Raw genomic sequence first — 18,568 nt, forward strand, 5'->3', positions numbered from 1 at the left:
GTAGACTTTCATCCTTAAATTGCAAGTTTTGTTTACTTTAGATTGTAAGATCATTTTCTGATAGGATCACCCTTGCAAAATAAATGCTATATATTAAAAAAAAAACATCAAATATATATTAAACACATTTTAACTATATTTTTAATTCTTTTGTTTTTTTATTTCCAGCAGTGCTCTTACTTTAAATAAAGTGTACTACGTTGTTCTAATTTGTAACAATATAAGAAAATAGAGGTGCGAATTTTGTATTATAAATTTTTCACTTTTGTTTATATATTATTTGTCTATGTTATTACAAAAACTCCTTATTGTTGTATTACTGGGTCTGAAATTGGGTCATCATTAGACAAATATATATATTTGCATAGCTTTTTAAATTGTACTCGAATATTACAGCCAGAAGTCACAAATTAGCAATTAACAACTTAAAAAAATTGAGAGAAAACTCTTGGTAGAGAAAGTTTGTGTCTACTAAGAATTTCATTATCGCAATTACTGATTCTAAGTGAAACTATTTTACATGTGAGCCCGGGAACGGTTGTTTGTTTTTAATATAAGTACAGTAGATAGTAAGTAAAGATAATGAAATCTTATTTAAAAGATTGTATGTTAAGTAACTATAGATATAATTTTACAATAGACTAAAAAACAACAATATCAGTATTAGGTACCTATACCTTCTTAGTTGGCTTATTGATGGATTAATAAGATGATAACATTGGCCGATTAAAAGTAGTAATAAGTAGACTTGCATGGACGTCCTGTGAGGAATAACGTGTCCAACACAACAATCAATCATTTATTAAAAATGTCTATCCGTGCTCTTTGCCCTGAATTAGCCGAGAAGGCTCGTGTAGAACTAAATGAAGATCCTAAAAGATTAGCTGAAGATTTGCAACATTTAAAAGATTGGATAGCAAAACAACCGCATTTAAGAGCTAGAACAGGTACCTAGTCAATGTATTTTCTTGTGATATAATAGAGATATTTTAGGTTTAATTTATATTTTAACTAGATACTGGACTTCGCACGGGTGTACATGTATTATATATAAATATATATATATACAAACTTTTCTCTTGAATCATCTATCTATTAAAAATAATCGCTTCTGAACCTTCAAAATCTGTTGCGTAGTTTTAAAGATTTAAGCATACATGGGGACGGACAGACAGCGACTTTTATACTATGTAATAATGATAAGTAAAGTAATTGTTATTGTTGACATAAACCTCAATATTTATAAAAAAAATGTTACTTAATAATAATTTAATGTAAGGAATAATAGTACAGGTAGTGTGTACAGTAATCTGCTTATGTAACAAGTTATGTTTGTACTACACGTTCGTATACACTATATATGATTATATATAAAAAGTAATAAATAAAGTTGATGTAGTAAGATCATATTTGATATGAAAGAGTTTCAAAAACTGTGAAGGACCAAATATTCGAATCAATATTCCAATTCAGAAGATAATGTAGGTCTACTTAGTAGTTTGCTTGTTATGATGGTAATATATCATAATTTTATATAACTGATTTTGTATTGCCCTGTGTTATTTTGAAAAATTTGCTCTCATTCTCTGTAGCAATTGTTCTACAAATTTATATCAATATATGTACTACGGAAACATAAATTATAACATCTTATGTTCCGTATTGATAGGTAGTTTATCTGATTAGAAGTTAAAAATATATGTATATTTCTTTAAATTTATCTAAGTAGATAAGAACAGATGATAAGACTAAACATTGCAATTATATCAACAGTATTATAAAAGTTTACTGTATTACTAGAAACTAGCTACCTAATTATGTAACTGACGTTACTACTATAATACTATTTATATATAGTCTTGTACATGTGCCCATAATTGATTAATAAAAAGTATGAGGTAAAATTAATTACATACATATAATCCGGCAATGAATCTTTATATATCAATAAGTAATTATTATAGTAGGTTGGGGAGGTAACGTTAAATAACCAAGGCCGAAGATCGAAGATAATTATAAATTTATCTCATCTTTTCATATGCACATACCACATATTTGTAAAAACAAGAATTCGGAAATTTGTGGCGTTTTCTTATTGGTTAATAATATAATTTTATTTACTAGGTATCTATAATGAATGATTATTTTCCCCAACCCGTGAAACTTAGTTGTCGTTATTTAAAGATATAATACAAATTAATATAAAATACAAATGACAATACTTGATACATATTTGACCATAGAAAAAAATTGCAGTTATTAATAATTGCAAAGTATTATGAAAATTACAGTAGGTATCTAAAAAATATAATATCCATACACGTCCATACGACATAACAATAATTATTACGTTAAGTCTTGCTACGTATAGGCTGTACGTTAATTCTTTGGGATACTGCAAATTAAATATATTATAAGAACATCGTGTATGTCATGGAAATCTGGAACTTTACGCCATAAATTAATTATTTTTACAGATGACCAATGGCTGGTAATATTTCTTCGAGGTTGCAAGTTTAGTTTGGAAAAGGCAAAGCAAAAACTGGACCTGTTCTATACGTTTAGAAATATGGCTCCCGAGTTTTTCCGGATAAAACATACCAACCCACTTTTCGAAGATATATTTAATAAGGGGTAATGAGAACATACATCTTACTTCCTGATAATACTATAAACGTGGATGTTTGCGAGTATGGTTGGATGGATGGATGGAGTAACAAACATTCATCCGATGTTTGTTACTCTTTCACGAAAAAACTAACGGAATGGATTTTAATCAAACGTTACAATAATATAGCTTACACAATATAATAACACATAGGCTAAGGTTTCACGTTGTTAAAACCGTGGGAACAGTTAGTTTTTTATATAATAATAATAATTATTATTATATTACTAGTAGCCATATCTAGCTTCGGTGCTCGTAACTTTGTGAGCATAATAAAATATCCCAATAATATTTTGAATTTATAGTGGACAAACATACAAAAAAACTAAAATCTTTTCTTTGTAATACTAGTACAGATGTAGATAAATTAATGCTGTTTTAATTTTTAGGCAATGATATTGCGGGAAAGGTACTATGTTAATCAAAAGAACAATTATCTTTCTAATAAATGCATTAAATTATATACATATATATGTATATAATTTAATGCATTTATTAGAAAGATAATTGTATCATATTGGGAGCTACCTCCCGTATGATGTAGTTTGTGAAGTAGGTTGTTTACAAGTAAGGTTCTACCAAATTATCTACATTCTCTGCTATTGGATGTAGTGTTAGTTATTATATTAGAACAATAAAAAACATTTTGATTCTGAAGCCTACTGTGAACGAAGCAACAATTGTTTATAAACGCCAATTTATACAAAATAGAATATTTTATTTTGTATTTTGTAACAATATTTTTGGTAATTAATTATACGGATCACTATTGTAATGTTTATATTACTGCGTCCTGTAGAATATAATTTAGCAGCAGTCGATATATTTCTATCTGAGTGTAACGGCTTATCCACATTGTGTCGGTCTCGCCCCGCCTATATATGTCAAAGCCTTAAATTAAAACTTCTATTTCTACTTGTCACAGAATTATGATCATACTTCCAAAACCGATTGGACCTGATTCACCAATCGTGGGAATCTTCAGACCTGGAATTTATGATCCAACAAAGTATGACATAATGGATGTCATGGCTGCTACTAACATTATCCAAAAGGTGAATCCATATTTTTAAAAATATAAATATTTATTGTGCATTACATATTTATTATGTACAGTTAACAACAGATTTTTTGTTAATATTTAATGAAGCTGAATCTTATTCACGTAATATCGAAAGTAACTCCCACGCAGCATATGTACATTTTGGCATAAGTATACGAAAACAGTATTCAGTGTGTTCTTGAATATAGCATACAGTTATTTATTTAAACCGTTATTTATTCTCAAAATATCCTAAATAAATATATTATTATTGTTACAATCTTTTCTGAATGTAACATTTTTATTTATTTTATTTATTCGACATGTTTGTTAATTTTTTATATTATTTATAATGTTTTACACAATATTTCTCTAATGACTGACAGTTACATATCAAGAGGCTTAAATGTTACCTTCTTTTTTAAAAGACCGTACCATCTATCAACTTGTTTTATTCACTACAGTCTGTACCTGTTTTCATTCGGTTACACGCACAATATAGGTATGTTCCGGTTCATACATACATTTTTATATGATTCGACAATCATGTAAAAATTGAAAAGCAACGCCGCACTAATTTGTTGATACGTTCATGGTTTTTTTAATAATAATAATCTAATCTACATATATTATTTAATTACTGTATTATTTTTGTTGAAATAACCTTAATTAAAATATATTTTTAGCTAGTATTAGTGGACAACGACAATGCAAATGTGGCTGGTTTCCAGTCCATAATGGATTTAGAAGGTTCTACAATGGCGCATTTTACACAAATGTCTCCATTCCAAATGAAGAAAATGATGGTGTTTTCTCAGGTAGATTATTATTTATTTTATACCTATAATATTACTTCACTTCCATGGGGACAACACCAATGGCTCCCTTCGCACAACTAGAAGATTTTTACTTCATGTCCCGGCACATTTGTCCGGTTTTGTCCATCATTCTTTCGCCGTTCAGGCTATCAAACTTCGGAACGACTTACCCCTTGACATCAGGACTGCTACGAGTAAAATTTCTTTCAAGCGAAGATTGCGGAACCATTATCTTAACATATAACATATCATATATTTTTTATATATCATATTATTATCTTATATATATATTTTTCTCTTTAGCATTAAGTTTCTTCATTTTTACATATATTTATGGTATGGTATATTTTTTATATATATATATTTTTGTGTATATTTGTAGGAATATTCATGTACTTACATGTGTATATATATATATATATATATATTTATTCATGTATATTCTATAAAATATTATAATATTGTTTGCACCGCCAACAACTTATCTCTGCACCACTCATGGTTGACTGGTAGAAAGTGCCATTAGGTGTTAAGTCCGCCATATGTACTTTTTACCTGTATATGACGTGCATTAAAGTTATTTAAATAAATAAATATTCATTAATTATTTAGATATAAAATAAATATGACTTTTTAGTTTAAAATAAAAAAAGAAATAATTAAAATGCTTTTAATTTAGATGCCCAAACAAGTTATAGTTAGTTGAATACTAATGTATAACTATATAGGTAAATTAATGAATAACTGATTTTAAAAAAGTGAATGCAATAGTATTTTCTAAGAATTTCTTGTGGACTACTAATTCTTTCTCCACCTATAGAGACCAAACGTGTATCATATTTTTTCTTATTATCTGCCTTGTCTTTCTTATTTGTACAAATGCATCAAATTCCATTTTTTATATTATATAATGATTAGTTGAAATAAATATATTTTTTATTAGGAACACTATTACAATGATAGGATTCATCAATATAATAATATGTAATACATCCATTATAGGACGCTGCACCGATACGTATGAAAGGGTTCCATTATTTGAATACCCCATCAGGATTTGAAACCGTGTTCAACTTGTTCAAGAGTTTCATGAATGAGAAAAACAGAAGTCGAGTAAGTATACCATTTTCAAAGAAAATAATTGCTCTTTACCCGACACGGCTTTTATTACAGATGGGGGTATCAGAAGCATTGGCAAATGTTGTTGTGGTAAACGCAACACTTGACTTGCCCATATATCGCTCGACCTATTCAGAATAGAACGTGGTAGGGGTTTAGACAACCGTTAGGGATTGCTCTTTATGTATCAAGTTACTATTATAAAACTCCTGTGAAATTGTATATATACGCTAAAATATATTAGTATATTTAAATTTAGTTTATTAAAAATTATTTATTGTTTAATATATTAAATATAAAAATAAAATGTAAGTGCAATGTAATTGAATCATATTTTAATCTCTGTATCATTTTCATAACTAATATGTATGTTGAAGTTTCTATGGAGAAAGAGACCACACTAAATTTTTTTTATAATAATTTACTGCCATATATTTTACACACACATAAGATTATGACCTTAATAATGTTCAATTTCAAGAATTATGGTCAAGTTATCGAGTGGTCGCCCAGTATGATTACTGGGCGATCAGTTACAACTTAATATTCATCATATTATAATGTCCATTTGTTATTCTAAACACATTTTCTTCTTCAGCTTCATGTTCATAACAAAAATTACAATGAATTGTACAAGCACATCCCTAAAGATGTATTGCCTGCTGAATACGGTGGAAATGGTGGCACCATTGCAGAAATCCTAAGTAAGTCAAATATTTAACATTTCTTGTAATGTGTGTACAGATTATATTAGTTTAAGAGTTTGCGAATCTTGTGAATTATGATATTTTTGTTAGGCTAAAAATTCTTTTAGTGAAATCATAGCATGCTTATTTTAAAATAATAACCCGACGAACTTTGCACTAGCATGTTTATTTTGGAAATACGTTTAACATTTGTTACTCTAATGACTATCAATATATTGAAGATCTTATTTCTCAGACTTCTGTCTCATTCATTTGCACAGTTTTCATATTATGAGATATAAAATCACGTTTGAATTGTTTTTTAAGAAATATTCTTTTATACAAACCTTGTCTTGATAATAACGAATCCTGAAAAAGGATTATCGATTTCGTTGCAGTAGTAAGTCACACGTGTATGAACATTTCGCCATTGTTTTTATTTATATAGATTACCTATGCCTAATTTAAGAAATCATAGTATATAAGTATGTATGTCTTTATTGTATTTTTTATATTTCAGATTACTGGAGGAAAAAGGTCCAAGATTACAGCGCCTGGTTAGAGGAAGACGACACATTTGGCGTGGACGAATCCAAACGGCCTGGGAAACCTAAAACTGCTGAAGATTTGTTTGGTTTAGATGGCACTTTCAGAAAATTGGAGTTTGATTAATTAATTACTAATTACATAGCAAATATTACAGTAATAAACAGATGTATAATTATATTAATTTTCTAAGAACACGGTGTTTAAAGAAATAAATAAATAATTATTTATTTTTATTTATACTGCACCCAGATATAGAAAGCAATTAAAATAATAAGTTTTTATAAACTGATACAAAATGGTCTTGTCACTAAGCATTCTTTTCCAGACTAACTTTGGGTAGAGAAAGTACAACATAAGAAAAATTATTGTTTCACATCACTCTTAATAGAAATCTTAAGAATATATAAACAATATATAATAAAATAAAATGAGAAAGATAATTAAAGATAGCTGTAATAACAATAGAACACGAAATAAAGACATATTGATATGGTAATTGTTCAAAAAATTCGTACACGATATAAAGGTCAGTAAACTGTGTAGTGTTTATAGTCTCACACTACCAATAAGTCTTTACATTTACTTATCCTATCTCTCCTGTACAGTATTCTTTTGAACCATGTGACCCATTGTTACCTTAGGTATATAGTGAGTGCAGGTCATTTCTTGGGTTTTCCTTTCCGTTTTAGATTTCCCTATCATCCACTTCATTCTATTCAAAAACCTTTTCTGTGCAGACTCTTAGGTTGTGGAACTCACTTCTCTTTAAGGCGTCAATCAAATCTCATTTCCTTTCCCTTCAAGCATGCAATGCATTTGCACATAATTTTTCTAGTTGGTTTGACGATATAAGAAACAGCAACAGTGGGCTTTGTTGGTTTGTACAAATGTACAGTATGTTTCATGAAACAATAAAAATACCAATAAAATATGGAAATCTGCATATTATAGTTCAACAATTATTATTCAGTGATTGAAAAACTTTTAATGAGAATGAAGTTTGAACGTATATTATTTAAACTTTATCAGTCGTTAAATAATTATTGGAATATTATTACATATTTTAATGATATTTACATAAGATTTATGTGCCGTAAATCAACTTGAAAATAAATTGTACAGAATTTGTATAGGATTCGAAAACAAAAGTGCGTCTCTTATCTATATACCTAGTAACGTAATGTTAGAGGTATGTAGGTAAAGAGCCCTGTAGCCCGGAACGGTATACCACAATGGGCGTCTAACGTCTTATATTTATCAATAAATAACCCGAAGAAAGATTATATTTTATTTATACATGTGTTCTAACTGAAGAACTGTCTACTTACTGAAGGTTATACCTTCAGTAGCAATTTGCATTATAGGCTTTCTAGTATTTTTTATTATTTACTCTACTACCCTCGTACTTCCTAGAAGGAAAGTAAGAATAAGCGTATAGTTATATTATTACTATTCAGTGAATGTATAACTGGGTTGAGGTCTAATCTATTACATTATATTATTAGGGATGTCCTTAGATTATTTATTGATGTTCAATGGTGATTTTTCATTTGGCAAATGTAATAATCATATGTAGACTGATTTTGTTAATATTATGTTTGATTAAATTATTTTTTTATATTCAATATCAAAACAAGATTATCATAATGTATTGGAGTGATTACAATTATAACGTAGTTAGGTAACATGAAGCAAGTCATGATGACTAGTGATGTCCAATGGTGGTGGCTGCGTGGAGTTACACCGATAATAATATCATTTTCTATCCATGCAAAGTCAACACTGATGTACTTATTAATGAAATTATCAAATGCATAGTAAATACATTTCAAGTTATGTTGTTAATTTGAATAAAATTGACGAAACGTTGTAGAATTGTTGGAATAGAGAAAAACAAGGTGTGCCAGTCTTCTATATTTTTCACTTTGTTGTTTATTTTTTTTTCTAGACCATCTCTAAGTCTTTATCCTTATCACAACAATTCTTTATTGTTGTACTGCTGGGATCACAACTCATCACAAGACAAAACTATAGCTTCTTTAATTACATTTGAAAATTTCGTTTTAAAACTTCAAATCAGCAATTAGTCGTTAAAAATTTGAGAGAAATCTCTTGGTAGACAATGTTTGTGTCTACTAAGAAGTTAATTATCGCAACTACTTCTAAGTGACAAGTCTAAGAGATAAGTCTTCTGATTCTAAATTAAACTATCGTATTATTTATTCCAGGTAACCATAGTATACCTACTTATATTATGTGCGTACCTGGAATGGGTCGATAAAGTACAGTAGGTACTAATGTACTAGAATAGATAACGAAATAAAATTTAAAAGATTATTTGTACAATAACTAAAGATATTATTTAATAATTAACTAAAAACAACAATATCATCTTTTTAGTTGGCTTATTGATGGATTAATAAAACGATAACATTACCTGATTAATTGTAGACTTGCATGGACGTCTTGTGAATAACGTCTTCATTTTTTTATTAAAAATGTCTGTCCGTGCTCTTTCCCCTATATTGGCCGAGAAGGCTCGTGTAGAATTAAATGAAGATCCCAAAAGAATACCTGGGGATTTGCAACATTTAAAAGATTGGATAGCAAAACAACCGCATCTACGAGTTAGAACAGGTACCTATTTAATGTATTTTATTGTGATATAATATATTTATTTTAGGTTATATATTTTTTATAGTAGGTCAAATCATTGTTCTTTAAGACAACATTAATATTTATATATAAAACGTCACAGAATCATAATATAATAAGCAATAGTAATTGTATTTGTTTGCTATATAACAAGTTGAAATCGAATTTGGCTTTGCTCAATAAATCTGATTTAACAGATGTTTTGAATTTATTTAAAGGTAATTCCAGTATATTCTTAGGCATCTCATTGTTCTGTTTGGTATTTCGCATTCATTTTATATAAAAAGTTATAAAAGCATTGATGTAGAGGGATCATATTTGTTATGAAATAGTCTCATAAATTGTTCTGAAATTAGGTTATTTTTGTATTGCGTAAGTTTTTACTTGTACAGTCTTTAAGTTTTTTGAAACTTTTAAAATGTTTCCTTGTATACACAATATTTTCATAAATGTACTGTGTACTGTCACTCTCTCTCACTCGAATCCATACCATAAATAAAGTGTACGGCTCTCTTTTGTAGAACAAATATAGCATTTACATCGGTAGCTAATGTGTACTTTTATGTATGCTTCATTTCATTAATAAAACTGTGTATAATTTGCGACCATAATGCCTTGTCTCTACCAGATAATCATTGGGTAAAAAACAGAAAGCGGTTGATGGTATAGGAACAGACAAACATGTGTTCTTTATCTAATTTAGGTAAATAGATCATCAAAATTATTCTTACATAACAATAATATATAAAACAATATTTCAATTTTAGGGTTACAATAATAATATTCTCTTTTTAATAATGTAAAAAATTGAAAGTTGTAAATCAAAAATCAGAACATACAAAGTTTTCCCGGCTATGAATTAATTATTCAATTATTTCTAGAAAAAAATAATATTGATATTCTATGTTTAACTGAGCATTGGCTTAAGGTGAGCAATATGATGTTCAGCTTAAACAATTATAATATTGTCAGCTGCTTCAATAGACAGTTAGTAAATAGAGGAGGTTCTATGATATTAATAATAACATAAAAGTAAAAGAACGTACTGATATTATTAATTTTTCTATAGAATGTCATGTTGAGATTTCACATGTAGAATTAGAAAATTACTTACTTATATGTGTATATAGACCTCCCAATAGTGATTGAGTTAGTGAGTGATTATAATGTATTTGAAGAGGTAATGGAGGATATATTAAAGAGATTATTTAATAGTAACAAAAAAATATAGTGTGTGGAGATTTTAATGTAGACATATTATCAAATAGTGCCACCAAATCAAAATTTACTAATTTATTTAAATCTTTTGACTTCGGTAATGTCTTCCACGATCCCACTTGGATCACGGCCATGTCTGCTACTTGTTTAGATAATGTTTTTAGCAACAGTAAGTATTTAGAAAAATTAATAATAAATAAATAATCTTCCTTCGGATCACTGTGGTCAAATTGTAATTTTCCCAAATCAAATACATAAAATCAATAAAATTAAAATATTAAAACGAGATTTAACTGGTTATAAGATCGATAAATTAAAAACATTAGTACAAAGTAAATTTAATTTCCATCTTCAATCTAGACAAACCTAACAAACTTTATACTGATTTCTTCAATATTGTTTCTAACGAATATAATAGAATTTTTAGCAAAAAAATCATCAGTATTAGCAAGAAAACAAAATTTTCAGAATGGGCTACTACGGGTATTCTTAAAAGCAGGAATATATTATTTGATTTATATGCCCTAAAACAATACCGTTTTGATTATGCATTGTAAATTATGTAAAAAAATATACAAAAACTTTTAAAAATGTATGTAATGTAGCAAAATCTAATTATCTAAATAAAAAAATTAAAGAATCCAAAGATAATATAAAAACAGTATGTAATGATTTTACATTTAATTTTAATAATAAATTAGTAACGTCTATAAAAGATATTGTAAATATATTTGACAATTGCTTTACCAATATTCCAATTAATATAACTTCTTCTTTGGAATCATCTCCAAGTATAGCTAAATCATTTCTTATTGATAATATTGTTTCTTGTCCCATTACATTTAAATTTACATATATTATCCTAGCTACAATAACGAAAACATTTAAACAATTAAATTTAAAAAATACGGAAGATCATTGGGGTATGTCAGTTAAAGTTATTAATACTTCTATAGACATTTTTACTCCATATTTAGTAACTATTTTTAATAAATGTAATTTTTAATATCTATCTTACCAGTACTAAGTAAAGTGTTTAAAAAAATTATGCTCAATCTGATGCTTCAACACTTTAAAACAAATAGACTGACAGTCACACACACATACACACAGTTCACAGTCGGCAATTTGGTTTCACGGCCGGCAAATCAATTACTGACGCTGGTGTAGCTTTAATGAATCACATTTTTTACTGTTGGGAGTGGTCTCAGGATGCTATCGGTGTATTCTATGACCTCTCAAAAGCATTTGATTGCGTTGATCACGAAACACTCTTACTCAAACTAGAACATTACAGTATTAAAAATGAAGCTCTAAAGGTGATGAAATCCTATTTAGATAATAGAATGCAAATTGTTGAAATAAATAGTGTAAGGTCCAGTGTTAAAATGGGTGTTTCTCAGGGATATATTCTTGGTCCTTTTTCAGTTTTAGTTTACATAAATGACCTTCCTTACATGGTAGAAAAAATAGCAGACATAGTTCTGTTTGCCGATGATACTTAATTAATATTTAAAGTCAAACGACATATTAATGATATGAATGAAGTAAACAGTGCATTCACTTCTGTTTTAAAATGGTTTACTGCTAATAATATGGTATTAAATGGAGATAAAACAAAGTGTAATAAATTTACGCTCCCCAATGTAGACTCTGTAGGTAGACTCAAAAATCGTACTGAACAATAAACTTATTAATTTTGTTGATGATACTGTATTTCTTGGTATCACATTAGACTCCAAACTGCAATGGGATGCTCATATTTCTAAATTGGCGAATAGACTTAGTTTTGCCCCTTATGCGGTAAGAAGAATTAGACAATTAACAGACGTGGCAATGGCTAAACTTGTGTATTTTAGCTATTTTCATAGAATTCGGTAATACGGTATTTTATTATGGGGCAAAGCAGCTGATATAAATACAGTATTTATTTTGTAAAAGAGGGCCATCCGCTCCATTTACGGTATGGGTTCCAAGGAGTCTTTGCGTGAATGTTTTAAATCAAATATCCTCACCGTTGCTTCTCAATACATCTACGAAAATATTATGTATGTCAGAAAAAATATTAATGATTTTAAAAAAGTAGGTGATTACACTAATAAAAGCTTACGTAATGTCAACACTCTAGTGTTACCTAAGTACCGTTTGACGAAAGTTAGTAATTCGTTTTATGGAAATTGCGTAAGGTTTTACAACAAACTCCCAGAGTCTGTACTCAAGTGCCAGAAAAAAATTCAAATGTGTTATAAAATATTTTTTTTGTAAAAACGCTTATTATATAATTGAAGAATTTATAAATGATAATAATGTTTTTGTAGAAAATATCTAATCTTAAAATTAAACATAGCGTTGTCAAAGTTACTCTGGTTTCCCTTCAAAACACATAAATCTACGTAGGTAGGTAAATATCAAATTTATTGTCGATTGATTAAGCCAATGATTAACGTTAAATAAACGAGGCCTTCGAAGATAATGATATTTTATCTGACCTTTACATATGCACATATTGTCGTAAATAAGAGTGTTCGGGTACTTGTACAGTTTTTGTATTAGTTAATCGTATAATTTTATTTAGTAGGTAGGTATCTCATAAAGAATTATTATTCCTATCTCTAAACTTAGTTGTCGTTAAAAGATATAACACATATTAATATAAAATACAATTGATTCATATTTAAAAAATATTAGTAACATATTATACATATGTCCAGAATATAACGTTCATACACTTGATGTAACATTGACTATGTTCTGTCAGCTTTTATCTGTAAAAAATAATTATTTTTCGCAGATGACCAATGGCTACTAATATTTCTTCGCGGCTGCAAGTTCAGTTTGGAAAAGGCAAAGCAGAAACTGGACCTGTTCTATACGTTTAGAAATATGGCTCCCGAGTTTTTCCGGATTAAACATACCAACCCACTTTTCGAAGATATCCTTAGTAAGGGGTAATGATAACATATATTTTTATATATCTATATTATCACTCACTAGCAGCCAAATCCAGTTTCGCCCGGGTGTTCGTAACTTTGTGAGTATTGTTTGTATATATAAACATAAACATAATGTGCCTTTTGAACAGTGCACATTTAAATTATCCAATTATTTTTTGAATTTATTATATACAAACATATAAAAAAATAAAATCTTGTCGGTATATATATACCCTATAATATTAATATAGATGCAGTCGAATTAAAGCAATTTTAATTTTTAATAATAAGGAAATTTATTTAGCAATACATTATTAGGCACGTTGATTTAAGAAGAAAAGTATAATCCATCACTTTTAAATTAAGTTAAGTAACCATGTTGCTATGTAACAGTTGATATGTAACGTGGAACTGAATCAGAACGAGAATAAATTATATTTGCATGCGTATTCGTCTTTACTAAATATGTTATTTAATATTTTCTATATAATTTTAGATAATGATTATGTTGGATGGGAACGATATACATTGGTTGGACGATTATCTTTGCAATAAGATCATTACATTAATATTAAAATTTAAAAAATTTATAAAAATAATTAGTTATATTCATGTACATCGCCATAAATAAATACTTACAAAGAGAGCCTAAGTTAAAATATCGATACATAATTATCATACTAGGAGGTAGCGTGTGATGTTGCGATTACTATTTATGAAGTAGATGATTTATAAGTAAGGTGATACCAAATTATATGTATTCCCCGCTATGGTAGGAAAACACACTACTGAATGTAGCATTTGTTAATATATTCGGATAATAAAGACATTTCATTAAATGAAATCGTATTAAATAATTAATATAAATATTTTCTACAAAAATTTCTTGATTGCATTTAAAAAGATTTTTTAGAAACTAAAATAGTTCATTTAACTTTATAGTATATTCCAAAGTTTACTGTGACAAAAGCTGTTTATAAAGGTAAATTTATACAAAACAGAATATTTTAAATTAGTAAAGATTTTTTTTGCTATTATAAAGGATGGAATATTAAAACACCAATTTATTTTCACAAAGTGAGAGCACGCACTAATGTTGTATGTAACACCGAGCGTCACCGCGATCATCTGAGTTCGTCTACAATATTGTGTATAAAACAGGTAGTATTATATTAATTAGATTATGCGCAGCCTCAAATGTATTTATTAAAAAATGACAAAGAACAGAAACGTATCGTGTATATTTATGTATATATAATAATAAAAATAACTATATAAAAAAATATACAATATTTTGAGAACGTAGTGCGTCGCCTACAGGTATGAATAAATTAATGATTAGTTCCCAAAGGAAGTGGTGATCTATATCATAAATTTTTTCATTGTAAAGTTTATAAACTTTTACTTATACTGCATCCTGTAGAAAATAATTTGCCAGCAATCTCTATCTGAGTATAAAGACTTATCCATAATATCGCGGTTCCGCACCTCCTGTAATATGACCAAATCTTGAACCACTACTTCTATATCTACTTGTCACAGAATTATGATCATACTGCCAAAACCGATTGGACCTGATTCACCAATGGTGGGAATATTCAGACCTGGAGTTTCTGATCCTAACAAGTATAACATAATGGATGTCATGGCTGTCTCTAACATTATCCAAAAGGTAAATTGTATTTCATCACCGATGATAAGCATATATCTAAAATTTTACTTTCATTCTTATAGCATTTCTAGAGAGAAACAAGAACTTCATATAAGAAAATGGTAAATTACACTTACACACTCAACTTTCGTTGATTATTGATACGATTATTTTGTATTTTTTTAATTATAATTTGAATAATGTTAATTAAAATATATTTTAGATAGTATTAGTGGATAATGACAATGCGAGTGTGGCTGGTTTCCAGTCCATAATGGATTTAGAAGGTTCTACAATGGCACACTTTACACAACTGTCTCCATTCCAAATGAAGAAAATGATGGTGTTTTCCCAGGTATATTATTATTTCATACCCACAATTTTAATTAATATGAAATATGAAAATAAAATAACTATAACTAGGATTGTACGATAATAAATAAGTGTAATCAATAATTCATGTATAATTTGACAAACGCATTAACAGTAATAATCCTGAGATTCTAGCATACGGTAAATTAAATATGATATAGGAATAGGTATTATTGTACTTTCTCGTCTGTTGCTACTATTGAAACTCGCACGATACTAATTTCGGTAAATTGTACTTATCACTTTCTGTTCGTGTTTTTGTTTTTTTTTATTCAAATAATATCGGGACGTCAATAAAAATAAATCAAACTTGGTAAGGTTCCATGATTTTTCCTAATGGTATAAATTATGTCCGCGTCAAATTTAAAATATTCAGTTATATATATAAATGCATTAAAGTCCAATATTCATTATGAATGAAACAAATTTATTTATAATGTAAATAACTCTAGTATGATCTAGAATAATATTTAATACATCCATTACAGGACGCTGCACCAATACGTATGAAAGGGTTCCATTATTTAAATACCCCATCAGGATTTGAAACCGTGTTCAACCTATCCAAGAGTTTCATGAATGAGAAGAACAGAAGTCGAGTGAGTATACCACTTTAAAATGGATTGCTGTCATGAATGTTATTCCAGGTGGGGATAGTTAGAGGCATTGTCAACCGACGATGACGAACCGAAAATGCCCATATGATTCTCAGTCGCTGTACCAATTTCATAAATAAAAAATATTAGCATTCTGTAAGCTTTGTCGTCTAAACTTTAACGTCGTGCACGTTAAAGTTTCTATGGACAAAGCTTACAGTATCCTAATATTATTTTACGATGCTGCTTAAAAATACAATAATAAAAATAATACACATATTACAATACGTTTGAAATACTTCTAAATCTTTGCCTTTAATAATAATAATAGGTAACCTTATTAACGTTTAAACTAATAATTTAAACTAATTCTGGTTAGATTTCGATTTATTGTGTATTATCAATCCTTTAATTATACTTATTACTTATTTTAAATATAATTTCCTCTTCAGCTTTATGTTCATAACAAGAATTTTAATGAATTGTACAAGCACATTCCTCAAGATGTATTGCCTGCTGAGTATGGTGGAAATGGTGGCACTATTGCAGAAATCCTAAGTGAGTCACGTATTTTTAAGTTTTTTTTTTATTGGGAGGTGTGGGCTATTGTCAGGTGCTAAGACCTGTATAACTTACCTATAACACTACGACCTGTATAGATCTTGTGCTCGCATATACTACATAGATTTGTACACGTCGCAGTGTTATATGTTAAGGCCGAGTGCCCTTATTCAAAGATCCGTGAACCACAAGAATTGAAGGATATTCTTAGGAGTGATGGTTTTATCTCCTCAGGATATACTTTCAAAAGGAGATTTTTCGTTTATGCTTGAGTTGGTTAGAACCACATAAGATGTGTTTATTCAATTTGCAGTGTTTCTATTCAACATTTAGTTATGTGTGTAGATATTCTAAAAGTCTGAATGTGAAGAATGTAAACCCTCTGAATAAAGATATTTCTGCAACGCTAAAATTCTTGTAGTGAATAAGTTATAACTGATTCTATGCTATAGTATGTTAAGAAAATGAAAATTACCACATACTACACACCATCTGGCTGAGAAGGTGGTTTATTTTAAACTAACTGACGCCCCGAAGAACTTCCTACTGTCTAATTAATTTATCGTGTATAATTTTGAAATGGTAGGATTATGGTGGTATGATGGTAGTGATTGTTAATGTTTTATTAATATATTGAAGAATTAATCACTCAACGGATTGTGTCACATTCCATCCCTCATTTTTTATTTAAAATATGTTCAAATAAATTTTACGGAGATTATTTTAATTTATATAAATTACCGTCTTATTTAAGAAATCGTTGCACATAATATATATGCATATCAGTGTGTTATTATTGTATTTTTTAAAACTCACATTTCAGATTATTGGAGGCAAAAGGTCCAAGATTACAGCGCCTGGTTAGAGGAAGACGACACATTTGGCGTGGATGAATCCAAGCGACCTGGGAAACCGAAAACTGCTGAAGATTTGTTTGGTTTAGATGGCACTTTCAGAAAACTCGAGTTTGATTAAATAATCATTATTTTAATTTTTACTAAGAATATAATGTTCGAAGAAATAAATTTATGTTTAAAGATAAACAGGTACATTCAGGGTATATCTCCAACAGATAATATCATCATCTGTTTCTTCCTTATCTCATTATATGGGTTCGGCGTAATATGTTTTTCTCTTGCATTCATCCCTGTTCGCAGTCATCTCGTTATTCACTTCCTTTCTTTCTAACTAATATGTGACCGGTAAACCAGATAACAATAAATTATACTATAAAAATATATAATAAAATAGAATGCCCAAAAAAAAATGTTATTTTTTTATTTAATATTTTACGGCTCTGGATACAAGTCCTTTTTAGCCCAACATAAAATACAAAACCTTAAAAAAATGTGTTTTAAAAATATTACCAATAGGACAAGAAATAAAGACAAGCTGACACGGTATTGTTCTGAAAACTGTTTATTAAAGAATGGCCATTAGTCAGTATACTGTCTAATGGCCATTCTTTTTCACTGTCATTAGAATATTAATATACATAAAATTATAGATCAGGTAGAAAATATACCTAAAATGAGAAAACGATAAAAATAATGATCAAATAATGCATAAAAAATGTTAAGTATCCCAATTAGAAGTGTAAAGGTCCGGTTAAATTACATTTATTATAATATAGATAATATTATAATAAATGTAATGGAACTGGATACACTACTTACATATTTTTACTGCATAAACTTTTT

The 18,568-nt window shown here is 28.5% G+C and overlaps 2 protein-coding genes across 2 annotated transcripts; both read left to right on the top strand.

The window, feature by feature from the left end:
• Positions 1 to 769: 769 nt before the first annotated feature.
• On the top strand, positions 770 to 7,040 carry LOC131852746 (alpha-tocopherol transfer protein-like). Its single transcript, XM_059203472.1, has 7 exons — positions 770 to 947; positions 2,478 to 2,634; positions 3,594 to 3,723; positions 4,397 to 4,528; positions 5,531 to 5,641; positions 6,246 to 6,351; positions 6,854 to 7,040. The coding sequence occupies exons 1-7, from the start codon at positions 809 to 811 to the stop codon at positions 7,003 to 7,005; spliced, it is 927 nt and encodes a 308-aa protein (XP_059059455.1). The 5' UTR covers positions 770 to 808; the 3' UTR covers positions 7,006 to 7,040.
• Positions 7,041 to 9,346: 2,306 nt separating this feature from the next.
• LOC131852747 (alpha-tocopherol transfer protein-like) lies at positions 9,347 to 17,843 on the top strand. The gene is made up of 7 exons (XM_059203473.1): positions 9,347 to 9,519; positions 13,547 to 13,703; positions 15,231 to 15,360; positions 15,563 to 15,694; positions 16,200 to 16,310; positions 16,760 to 16,865; positions 17,692 to 17,843. Exons 1-7 carry the CDS (start codon positions 9,381 to 9,383, stop codon positions 17,841 to 17,843), a joined length of 927 nt encoding a protein of 308 aa, XP_059059456.1. The 5' UTR covers positions 9,347 to 9,380.
• The last annotated feature ends 725 nt before the right edge of the window (positions 17,844 to 18,568 follow it).

Source organism: Achroia grisella, unplaced genomic scaffold, assembly GCF_030625045.1.
Source record: "Achroia grisella isolate CSIRO2021 unplaced genomic scaffold, CSIRO_AGI_Agris_v1 utg856, whole genome shotgun sequence".
In the NCBI taxonomy this organism is placed as follows: Eukaryota; Metazoa; Arthropoda; class Insecta; order Lepidoptera; family Pyralidae; genus Achroia; species Achroia grisella.